The sequence below is a fragment of the Myotis daubentonii genome, chromosome 1, assembly GCF_963259705.1.
Source record: "Myotis daubentonii chromosome 1, mMyoDau2.1, whole genome shotgun sequence".
Classification (NCBI taxonomy): Eukaryota; Metazoa; Chordata; class Mammalia; order Chiroptera; family Vespertilionidae; genus Myotis; species Myotis daubentonii.
In genome coordinates, this window is record NC_081840.1 from 86,026,345 (window position 1) to 86,038,956 (window position 12,612).

Here is a 12,612-nt window from a genome sequence, read left to right on the forward strand (position 1 = left end):
GGAGTGGGGCTGGGGGAGCGCGGGAGGAGGCCCTTGTGGGGAGGAAAAAGGAGACATATGTATTACTGTTTGTAATACTTTAAACAATAAAAAACAAATAAAAAGAAAATGAAATTTTAATATTACTCTTTAAAAAATCAAATCTAGGGGGAAAATTGTAAATATATAAAATATTCATTAACATGACTAAATCAATTAATTAAATTATTTTAATTAAAACAATGTTTAGTAAATGTAATTGTTTGACCAAATTGTTTGCTCCAGAATATAGTTTCTCAATGAAAATTCATTAGTGGCAATGTGGAAAACTCATCTAAATGTAGAATTAAAATGACTTTGGAAAAAAAAAAAAAAAGAAACTCCAAGGAGGCTAGTCGCTACGGAAAGGAAGCCGGGCGTTGCCATGTGACGTCATTACCCGGCGCCAACAGCGACGGCTTCCGGGCAGGGCTGTGGGCGGCATTCTGCGGAATGGGGTCTTGGCAGCGTTGGCTGCGTTTTGGCGGGGTGTCGCTCCGGAGTGGTGGCGGGGCCTGTGTCCCGCTTGGGGGAAGCCACTGGGTGTGTCGGCGCCAGGTCCGTGGTGCAGCCGGGCAGGGGCGGAGGGCGGGACGGAGCTGCTGGGCCGCAGGGGCCTGGCGTTGCCTCCCGCCCGCTGGCCGCTCAGTGAGACCCTGCGGCTGGACGGCCCCACTTCCTGTGCAGGTCCCCATAGGATGAGGCCGAGGTGTGGAGGGACGTGGAACATGGTTAGAACATGGATGTGTGACCTGCGCATTGCTTTCTTAAGCCTTGGTTTATGCAGAGAAGGAAAACACGTGGAGGCTCTAACTCCGGAAAGCGGCGCTTGCTTTCCATTTGTAACGTCCGGGTGTCTTGACAGATAAGTCAGCTGAAACAACGTGTCTCTTGGGTTGTGATCAATAGCAGTAGGTGAATAGCACTAAAGGCCTCACTAGTAGAAATGAATAGACTTGGACTGGAAAAAGAAAGAAAGAAAGAAAGAAAGAATGTCCTTTTAATCACAAACCCCGAATCGTTTTTATTTTCACAGTATGATAATAAAGATGGCTTATTTTAAAACTTTTTTTTTTTTTAAAGTTATCTGGCGCTGAAAATGAGACCCTAAAACAAAGAAGAACACAAATCATGTCCCGAGGACTTCCAAAGCAGAAACCAATAGAAGGTGTTAAACAAGTTATAGTTGTGGCTTCTGGAAAGGGTGGAGTTGGAAAGTCTACAACAGCAGGTATTATAGGATATTAATTCGAATCTCAATTAGGAACTTTTGACGACTGGCGATTGCACAGTATTAAAACTGTAGATTTGTTTTTTTAAAAGTTAGTATTTGTGAAGCTCCTGGTAGCTGGTTACTTAATATCAGGAGTTGGTAGCGGTTAGGAGCTTAGATTTTGGAGTTAGACCAAACTTGGTAGATAGCCAGGCCTTTGACTCCTTAACTGAGGCAAAGGTTGTCAAGTTGCCCATCAGATCTTTAGTTTACTTACCTGTAAAACGGCAAGGATGACAACTTTTTTTCATTAGATGGTTACCTAAATTAAACTGAACCCTTTGCCCAGGGTCTCCTACATAGTAAGCGCTCAGTGTTTGGTTACTGTTATTATTCTAACACCATCTATGGACTTTAATACTGAATTATTTCTGTTCTTTGGCAGTCTTTTCCAGTCTTTTTCCATTTACATGTAGTTGTACATGTAATTGTAATGAGATTGTTTACTTATTGTGATCTTTTTATTTAACTGTAATATAATTTTCAGCATTTATAAAGTCCATATAGACCTAATATTTGAAAATGCTTGAAAAGATTTAATGTAATTATTTAAGATATCATCTAATCTTTATATCTTTTATATTGGAGCAGAGAAAATTTTATATATATGTTTTTGGGGTGGCTCTTTTTAATTTATTGTAGACTTCATTGTGACTGAAGTGCTGCTTTTAGTACCCATAAAAGAATGCAACCAGAAATAGAAGAGTTACCATCCAAAACTAATAAACAGATATTCCCAAGTTTTTTCAAAAGAAACCTCTTATTTCTAAACAGTTAATCCAATGCAATAATTTTAAAGGGTAACATCCCTTCTCCCAGTCCTACTCTACAGAGTATTATTAATTTGGGGTCATAAAGTTTTCATGTCTTATTGTTGCCTCATATTTAATTTTCAGTTATTTCAATAGGAATGGCTGCTAATTCAGGTCTTAGCTAACCTATCTTTTTTTGCAGTTGATTTTTAAAAAGTGACTACCTTATTATATTTCACTTTGTTAATTTTAGTTTGCTTCTGTACTGGCAAGATCTTTAAAATTTGTGGGTTTTCCCCCTCCCCCAGATTATTAACCTAAAGTTACTGCATATATGCATCTCAAAATTCTTTATTTCTATTGAAACTAATGACATTTTTGAAATAAGAAGGACCAGGTACAGAGTTCTGTGACTGTCACTAGACATCTGTGTCTTGACTTAAAGCCATATTTAGTAAATCCTACGTCTTAGTGGTTTTATAGTTGCACAACTAGCAATAAGTCCAACTGTATAGTTTTATTAGTTCATTTACCCCTACCTCCCCCCTCCCCCATTTTTACCTGAAGGTAATTGTAAAAGAATTTTTCAGATGTTTGAAGAAATTCAGATCTACCAAGTATTTTAGTGATGATAGACCCTTAATTTACTATTTAATAGGTAATAAACTTTTATTAAAATGATTAGTTAGTGACTGTTCTAAAGAATTCATGCTATATCCGGCACATTTTTGCTTTCCTAAGAGTCTACAATCGATCTATTTGATATTTTGTTTTTAAAACTTAGTAGCTCTTAATCTTTGGTTCTAGAATATACCTCTTTTTAAATTCAGAGTACATTTACCTGTTTTCAGTGGTGTGAATAATTTTGTATGCTCTGTGACTACTTGGTCTTGTTAAAGATGGAAGTTATTTTCATGATGATAGCCATGGTTTTGTGCAATATAATTTGCTGGGTCTATAGGCTAGCACTTTTTAAAAACTGATTGTTTATTGTTTTTAGTTAGAAGATTACCTATTGCCATGGAATGCGATAGCATATAAATAGGTAAATATATGAGAAAATGTATAGTATATGTCACAAGTAGGTGTTTCAGTGAATCCCTTCTTTGCTTTTTTTCCTTTGTTAATGTTATACCACCTGTCCCAAACAACTGGCCTATCCTTTTTCATAACAGCCCTATCTGCATACATAAGCTTTAGAAATAGGTTATTTCTATGTAACTCTGTTGGTATTATATTTCTTTTCCTTATATGTATTTATTCTTGTCCCAAACAATCTGAAAATACTTCCCATTTGAATGTGTATGCTAGAGATATTTTGGATTAGAATGATAACATTTGATTAATACAAACATGCTCTGTGAGCCTATTGTATAAATATTGAAAGACCCTAACATGAAAATGAATTAACCTCTGATGGTTTCCACTTAAATGTTGGATTATGTTTAACCTATGATGTACTTGAAATTCAGAATTACTTTATAATTTATAAAGATTAATTTATCAAGTGCCCTAGGCTAAGTACTTTACATACAGTATTTCCTATAATTCTCACAACAGTTATGAAATAGGAAATATTTTATAGAGGCAGGAACAGACTTAGGGGCTAAAATATCCTATTCAAGGTTACATAAGAAAGTGGTGGAACTGGGATTTGAACCAGGCCTACCCAGAAACCTATGCTCTTAACTACTTTAAAGGAAACAATTTTGGCATCATTTATGACATCGATTTGTAAGGAATGTGATCCATAGTATGAGGGTCCATTTATCAGTCATGGGAACATCTTTATTGCTGGTGTAAAGGTGGTTTTCAGACTACTACTTTCCTCCTTGGCTAGTCTTTGGGATTCACTAGATAGACAATTTTCGGAACTTGTTTTACCACCTTACCTTTTACCTTCTTCCCTTTTCTTTGCACAGTGGTTCAACCTTTCATATATGTAAGTACTGTGAGTTACATATTTAGAATTCCTGCATCACTAGCATTTATTTTTAAAAAACAATATAATCATACCCATTTTTATTTATTAAAAGGTAGATATTTTTTTGAAAATATGTTTTTGAAAATAATTAAAATATATATATATACCATTAAGATAGTTTAAAACAAACTAAGTAGATTATTTAAACAAAATTATAACATTATAAATGAATTATTTGAAATGTTAATAAGCATCTATTATGTTGGAATATTACTTTTGGGGTCTTTTTTACTTCCTGAATTCTCTCCATGTCCTTGTAAAAAACAAATAAGGAAAATATATTAAATGTTCCTGTGCTTTGGTTTTTACATTGCACATATTAAAAGGGAAAATGAATTTTAATAGAAGGAAAGTTACTAAATTTAATTACTTTTTTGTTTCTTACAGTTAACCTTGCACTTGGACTAGCAGCGAATGATTCGGTAGGTGTTCATTAATAGAATTATTAATTTATTAAAATGTGTTTTAAGCCACTGATAAAGAGCATATTGATGTTTTTCATTTACTCTGTCAAAAGCTATTAATCCTGTTCTAGTAGTTTGCATGTCTTTAAGGAACTCAAAAGTCTGCTATAATTACTGGTTATATTTTATAACACTAATGAAAATGAAAGGGGACCACTAGTCACAGAATTTAGGCAGCCTCTAGAAGCTAGAAAAGGCAAGGAAATGGATTCTTCCCTAGAGCTTCCAAAAGGTATGTAATTCTGCCAATATGCTAATATAAGCTCTTAAACCCATTTTGGACATCTGTGATAATTTCTTGTAGTAGAAATAGGAAACTAGACAGGAAGTCCATTTTCTTAATTTTTGAATTTCCAAATACAGTGGGGCCTTGACTTACGAGTGTCCCGACTAACGAGTTTTTCGAGATACGAGCCGTCTCTCGGCGATTTTTTGCTTTGAGTTGCGAGCTAAAATTCGGGTTACGAGCCAGCTTCAGATACCCCACCGCTAGTTGGCGCAGTGAACGCCACAACATCAGCCCAGCATCACGTGTCTCACTCGTTCACTTTTGATTTGACATACGAGTAATTTGAGTTACGAGCTTCGTCACGGAACAAATTAAACTCGTAAGTCAAGGCCCCACTCTATGTGTTTATTTTTCCTTCATGTTTGATAGCTTGACTAGATGTAGAATTCCAGGTTTAAAATAATTTCCTCTCTAAACCATGAAAAAAAATTCCATTTTCTTCTAGCATGCTTATGAAATGTCTGATGCTAGTTGGATTCATATTGCTTTGTAATAACCTATTTTCCCCCCTCAAAGCTTTTAGAGTTTTCTTTATGTTCTTTGAGTTTAGAAATGTCACAAATATGCATCTAATTGTTGGCTTTAAATTTTTTTACTTGCTTGGAAACTGGCCAAACAGTATCGAAGTTTCAGTTTTTTTGAGCTTAGAGCAAATTTTTTTATTGATTACTTCTTGTGATGTGTTTGTTCTCTCTCCAGAAACCTATTAGGTAGATACGGATCCTTTATGCCAGTTAATTTTTCTCTCATATTCTCCATCACTTTGTCTTTTGTTTTGTGTTTTAGAAGATGCCTCTACACTGCTATACTAGGTTTTAGTTGTTATTTAGTCCTTCTGATTTTTTAAAAATTCAGAAATTATATTTTTTCCAGTGTTTCAGAACTATTTTTTTATTTTCCAATTGCTGTCCCTACCCACTTGAAAAAATGGTTGTATCATTTGTTTGAATCTTTCTGAGGATGCTAATTAGAATTAATAAAAAATATTCTTTTTAATGACCTCTATTTACTTAGCATGATGGTTTTCATAATATGGTCCTCAAACCGGCAGAGTCAGCATCACCTGGGAACTTGTTAGACATACAAAATCATCAGCCCCACCTCATACCTACTGAATCCGAAACCCTGAGGGTGGAGTCCTGCAATCTGTGTTTAAACCAGCCCTCTGGGGTATTTTGATACATGCTAAAGTTTAAGAACCATGGATCTAGAGGTTTTTAAAAACTCTAATCTGCAAATGGCACCTTTTTGTTTTCTAATGTGGTTATATATATATATATATATATATATATATATATATATACTAGGGGCCCGGTGCACGAAATTCGTGCACTGGGTGTGTGTGTGTGTGGGGGGGGGGGAGTGTCCCTCAGCCCAGCCGGCCCTCTCTCACATACTGGGAGCCCTCAGGCGTTGATCCCCATCACCCTCCAATCGCAGGATCGGCCCCTTGCCCAGGCCTGACGCCTCCACCAGAAGTGTCAGGCTTGGACAGGGGACCCCCATCTCCCCCCGATCACTGGCTCTGACCCCCGCCCAGGCCTGAGGCCTCTGGCCCAGGAATCATGCCTGGGCAGGGGACCCCCATCTCCCTCTGATCGCTTGCTCCACCCCCCGCCCAAGCCTGACACCTCTGACCCAGGCTTCAGGCCTGGGCAAGGGGACCATCATATCCCCCCAATCCCCGGCTCCGCCCCCCGCCCAGGCCTGATGCCTCAGCCAGAGGAGTTGACCCTCATCACCCTCCGATCACCAATCACCGGATCGGCCCCTTGACCAGGCCTGAGGCCTCCGGCAGAGGTGTCAGGCCTGGGCAGGGGACCCCCAGCTCCCCGCGGTTGCAGGCTCCGCCCCTGCCCAGGCCTAACGCCTCTGGCCTAGGCGTCCGGCCCGGGCAGCGGGGACCCGCAGCGGCAGCAGCCCCGTGACCGTGGGCTCCGCTTTAGGCCCAGGCAAGGGACCCCTAGCTCCTGGGACTGCCAGCTTCAACCGTGCCCAGCTCCCATCGCTGGCTCCACCCCTACTTCCTGCTATCACTGGCCAGGGCGGAAAAGGCACCTGATTCTCTGATCATGGCTGGGGGGCAGGGCGAAGGCGGCCCCAGGGCCGCCTTTGCCCTGCCCCCCAGCTCTTAGCTCCCCCCTGGGTTTCCGATCACTGTCAGTGGCAGGGGGCTTCTTCCTGCTTTCCCTTTCGCCTCCCTGCATTGTGCCTACATATGCAAATTAACCGCCATCTTGTTGGCAGTTAACTGCCAATCATAGTTGGCAGTTAATTTGCATATAGCCCTGATTAGCCAATGAAAAGGGTATCGTCGTACGCCAATTACCATTTTTCTCTTTTATTAGATAGGATACTTTTTTTTTTCTGGAGTAGGATGACAAATTTGCATGAATTTTTAAAATTTATCATTGTTGTTATTATTTTTAATCTTTATTGTTGAGGGTATTACAGATGTCCCTCTTTTTCTCCCCCCATTTCCCCCTTTCACCTGGTTCCTGCCCCACCCCAGGCCTTTGCCACCCTATTGTCTGTGTCCATAGGTAATGCATATCCTAACCTAATATATAAAGAGCCAGGGTCCGTAACACCCAAAACAACCGAAAGGATGACCGAATGCCAGGTTGCACACACAGCAGGCTCAGGTGGGCAGGGACTGGCGAGTGGGCTGAACTGCTGACCTCTTGGTCCCTCCTGGGTTACAGGCCCCGTGGCGACCCAGCACTGACTGCCGCCGCTGCGGGTGCTGCGGCAACCCAGCACTGACTGCCGCCGCTGCGGGTGCTGCGGCAACCCAGCATTGACTGCCGCCGCTGTAGGTGCTGCGGCATCCCAGCACTGACTGCCACTTCCGCGGGAGCCGCGGTGACCCAGCACGGACTGCCGGTGCCAAGGCGGGTGCGATGCGATTGGTTGGGGGGCCCCGCCATTGCCCCATGATCGCCCTGCAGAGGGAGGCCCAGGCCACCAGCTGGGTGGCCTCTGCAATCGCTCCAAAGAGGGAGGCCCAGGCTACCTGGCCGTTGGCGGTGAGCAGGGCCCCCCTCTGCGGGGCGATCAATTGTGGGGCTCCCAGACTGCAAGAGGGCGCAGGCCGGGCTGAAGGACTCCCCCCTCCCCCTCGAGTACACGAATTTCATGCACCGGGCCTCTAGTATGCATATAAGATCTTAGTTTAATCTCCTCCTACCCCCCTACCCCCTTTTCCTTTGAGAATCATAAATCTGTTCCATTTTCATGCCTCTGATTCTATTTTATTCACCAATTTATTCTGTTCATTAGATTTCTTATTCGTTTATTTCGATTTTTAGATTCAATTGTTGATTGGTATGTATTTGTTGCCATTTTGTTGTTCATATTTTTTATCTTTTTCTTCTTCTTCCTCTTCTTAAAGAATGCCCTTTAGCATTTCATATAATACTGGTTTGGCGGTGATGAACTCCTTTAGCTTTTTCTTGTCTGTGAAGCTCTTTATCTGACCTACAATTCTAAATGATAGCTTTGCTGGGTAGAGTAATTTTGGTTGTAGGTCCTTGCTATTCATCACTCTGAATATTCTTTGCCACTCCCTTCTGGCCTGCATAGTTTTTGTTGAGAAATCAGCTGACAGTCATATGAGCATTCCCTTGTAGGTAATTAACTGCTTTTCTCTTGCTGCTTTTAAGTTTCTCTCTTTGTCTTTAGCCCTTGGCATTTTAATTATGATGTGTCTTGGTGTGGTCCTCTTTGGGTTCCCCTTGTTTGGGATTCTCTGTGCTTCCTGGACTTGTAAATCTATTTCTTTCACCAGGTAGGGGAAGTTTTCTGTTATTATTTCTTCAAGTAGGTTTTCAATATCTTGCTCTCTTTCTTCTTCTGGCACCCCCATAATGTGATGGCACCCCCATAATGTGAATGTTGATGTTTGAAGTTGTCCCAGAGGCTCCTTACACTATCTTCATATTTTTGGATCCCTTTATTTAGCTCTTCTGGTTGGGTGTTTTTTGCTTCCTCATATTTCAAATCGTTGATTTGATTTTCAGAGTCCTCTACTCTTCTGTTGAATCCCTGTATATTATTCTTTATTTCAGTCAGTGTATGCTTAATTTCTCACTGGTCCTTTCCCATTTTTTTGGAGGTTTCTAGAAGATTCTTGAGTAAACTTAATAACTGTGGTTTTGAACTCTATATCCAGTAGTTTGCTTTCTTCTATTTTTTTTACTTGTGACATATTTCTTTGTCTCTGCATTTTGGCTGCTTCCCTTTGTTTGTTTCTATGTATTGGGTAGAGCTGCTAAGTCTCCTTGAATTGGTAGAGTGGCTTTGTGAAGTAGGTGTTCTATATGGCCCAGTGGCTCAACCTCCCAGTCACCTGAGCTAGGAGCTCTAAGTGTACCCCTTTGTGGGCTGTGAGCACAGTCTTGTAGTTGAGATTTGATTGCTGTTGGTGTCACTGGGAGGAATTGACCTCCAGGCCAATTGGTTGTGAGGACTGAGACACCCTTATGGAGCAGGACTTGGTTCAGTGGGGCTTTGGTGCTCACTGAGTCTATCCCTTGAGGGTGTCACTTATGAATGTGTAGAGATGTAATTTGGTATGGTCTGATATTGACCACTGGGTACACTGGCTCTTGGGTCTCCAGGGAGGTGCAAAGTGAGCTACTGCCTGGGGCCACCCAGCAGGAGCTACAGAGAGATCTGCAGATTCATCCCCTTTGTATCGAATTTGTAAGTGCCCAGATGAGGCCCAGCTATGAAGTAAGGCAGGCTGGTGCTGGTGCTGGGTCTTGGGCCTTTTATTGATCAGTTTGGGGCTCCCTAATCTAGCTGCAGCCTGTTTGAGAGATTTCGCCTGAGCAAGGACAGGCCATTCATATGCAAAAGCTGCTGCACACAACTTGGGTGGGGTTGTAAATTGGATGAGGCATGGGTCTTAGGGAATCACCGGGACGGAGCAAACAGAAATGGCTGCCTGTCAGCCCTGCAACTGGGGAGGTCCCAGCTTGGAAACAATGGTTCCTGCGAGCACCTCCATCTGGGAGAAAGCTGCCCCCGAGTTCCTGCCCTGAATCCAGTTCCTTCTTGCCCTGGTGTCTGTATTCCCCAGAGCATCACCTTGGTGCTGGAGCTCAGAGGAAGCAGGACTTGGTAAGTTCAGTTCATGGTGCAGGTCTTTTAAGAGGAACAGCTGGGTCTCCAGCAGCCTCTGTGTCACTGAGCCCCAATCCGCACTGGTTTTTACAGCCTGTAGTTCTTACTGCCCATAGGGACTTCTTTTCCCAGCTCTGGGATCCTGGGCTGGGGGTCTGGTGTGGGCTGGGTCCCCTTGCTCCTGCAGGTGGCCTCCATAGAGATGATCTCCCTCCTGATTAAAAAAGCGACACACATGGGTGCCAGACCAGCCCGTTCTGCGCCTCTGCACCTCCTACCAGTCCCAGTGTGCTTTCTTCTTTACTTCTCTAGTTGTAGGACTTCCATTCAGGCAGCTTTCCGGCGGTTCTGGATGATGGTTGTTCTGTATTTTAGTTGTAATTTTGATGTGGTTGTAGGAGGTGGTGAGTACAGGCATTTACCTGTGCCGCCATCTCCTGGATCTCTGTGGTTATTTTTCATTTAGGTGGTAAACTATTTTTTTCTCTTATTGTTTCAATGGGCATTTGGGAGAGAAGAGAGAAAATCATGTATATTTAGTCAATATTGTTGAAGTAAGAGCCAGTAATACATTAAAAAAATATTTTTTATTAGGACACTTAGTTACCCAGGGGAAGGAACCCTATTTTTCTTAAAGAATGGGTGGGAGGGTAGATGCATTTGGGGGATCTTTATTTTGGTTATTTTAGCTAAAGCTAAGTCTTAAGACAATGGAAAACAACTATGTAATAAGGAATCAAAGGATAAAAATATAGTTAAAAAGGGGTTGATTCCTTCATGTTAAATGCTGCTGGGCTTGATGAGATGGTAGCTCAGAAATATCTTTTTTTCTCTTTCTTTTGTTTTCTTTTTTCTGGGAGCAGAGATGAGGGCAGCCTCTTCTTTAATGCTTTCTATTAAATTGGCAACAAGAAAGGAAAAGGAGTAAGACTTTCCCTCGGCCACATCTTCACAAAGCATTGAGTATCCTTAAGTGGTTTGTTTTTTAAAAAAATATATATTTCTTTATTGATTTCAGAGAGGAAAGGAGAGGGCGAGAGATAGAAACATCAATGAAGAGAGAGAATCACTGATCAGCTGCCTCCTGCATGCTCCCTACTGGGGAGTGAGCCCACAACCTAGGCATGTGCCCTTGACTGGAATCAAACCTGGGACCCTTCAGTCCACAGGCCGATGCTCTATCCACTGAGCCAAACCGGCCAGGGCTTAAGTATTTTTAAACATGTTTATAGAATCTTCCTTAGGAAGGTCTTCAGTATTCTGTGATCTTGAGGAAGGTAATTTTTTATTTTTTTATTTCTCAGTATTTTCTTGCAAAGTTAGTGTAGAAATTAAGAAGAAGTAAGGAAATTTGAGTAGTACATTGTGATAACTCAAAGATAATCTGACATAATACAGTAGTTTATGATTGGCTATTGTCTTGTGTTTAATTAATTTAAATATACTTAAGAAAGATCAATTTTATATAGTTTATATTCTTGATTACTAGTTTTTGATTAGGGATTAGCTTTTTGGCTGAAACTGATCTGCCAGCAGATTATCTACAATAGAAATGAAGGGCTTTTTTGATATTGTTAATCCTCACCTGAGGATACTTTTTTCCATTGATTTTTAGAGTGGAAAGGAGGGAGATAGGTAGGTAGGAAAGGATGGAGGGAGAGAAAGAAAGAGAAAGAGGGTGGAGGAGTGAAGGAGGAAAGGAGAGAGAAAGGGAAAAAGGGAGAAAAACATTGATGTGAGACAGACACATCGATTGGTTATCTCCCATATGTACCCCAACAGGGGCCAGGGTTCATACCTGCAACCCAGGTACCTGCCCTTGACCAGGAATCTAATCGGCAACCCTTCAGTGCTTGGGCCTATGCTCTAACCACCAGCCAGGCAAGAAGGGCTTTTCTATATGACTTATGTATATCTGGCAAGAAGGGCTTTCATATATGACATATATATATATATATATATATATAAAATCTGGCATAGCCTTGTACTCTGTATATATTAACTTAAGATTTTATTAATATTAAATTTATTTAGAGGACGTGTTTGGTCTTTAGGAGAAACTCAAGGTTCCCCTCAGCTCTTCTATTTGCCTGAAGTGATAAAGATGGCTTAGGTCTATTGGATATGGTATCCATTTATTGGATATGGTATGAGGTATGTTGCTTTGTGGGGTTAAAAACTCAAGTTAGGATGATGTCTTTGTAGTCTCTGTAACGATTTATTGCCATGGAGTCTTAATTCCATGGAGCTTGTATTGACTGACCTGCTTCTTCTTAGTCTAACTTCGCTTAAGACCTTGCTAACTTGTTTCTCCTAAAGACCTATTTTTTCCATGGGTTGGTGCTTATCCTTTTTCATCACTGGAGTGAAAAGGTTAAAAAGATTAGTTGTAGGACTAAGGGAAACAGGTCTAGGAATTATTTATATTACTTTTAATGTTGTCCTTACTAATCTCTAAACTGGATTGTGTAAACAGTAGGGTGGGGGGGGGGTATGTAAAATAGTCCATTGGGATGTGAGAGGGAAATTTTTTTATTTGTATCTTTTATGTTTTTTTATGTAAGTTTTATAATTTATACTATATAAGTATAGTAGTTCTAATATAATTTATAAGCAAATATGTTAACGTATTTGAGGATATATGCTTAAACATTTTTACTGATAGCCTTGCATTATCAGAAAAGTTTGGATGTCATGGGCCT

The 12,612-nt window shown here is 40.9% G+C and overlaps 1 protein-coding gene across 2 annotated transcripts in view; it reads left to right on the plus strand.

The window, feature by feature from the left end:
- Positions 1-434: 434 nt before the first annotated feature.
- NUBPL (NUBP iron-sulfur cluster assembly factor, mitochondrial) overlaps positions 435-12,612 on the plus strand; it is a 241,121-nt gene continuing 228,943 nt past the window's right edge. For both annotated transcript variants that reach the window (XR_009454504.1, XM_059710159.1), the window contains exons 1-3: positions 435-576; positions 1,102-1,249; positions 4,415-4,449. Coding sequence is in view for 1 of the 2 variants with exons in the window: in XM_059710159.1 (XP_059566142.1) it covers positions 472-576; positions 1,102-1,249; positions 4,415-4,449 (288 nt within the window). In the remaining variant the exon portion in view is untranslated. The remainder of the gene's footprint in view (positions 577-1,101; positions 1,250-4,414; positions 4,450-12,612) is intronic.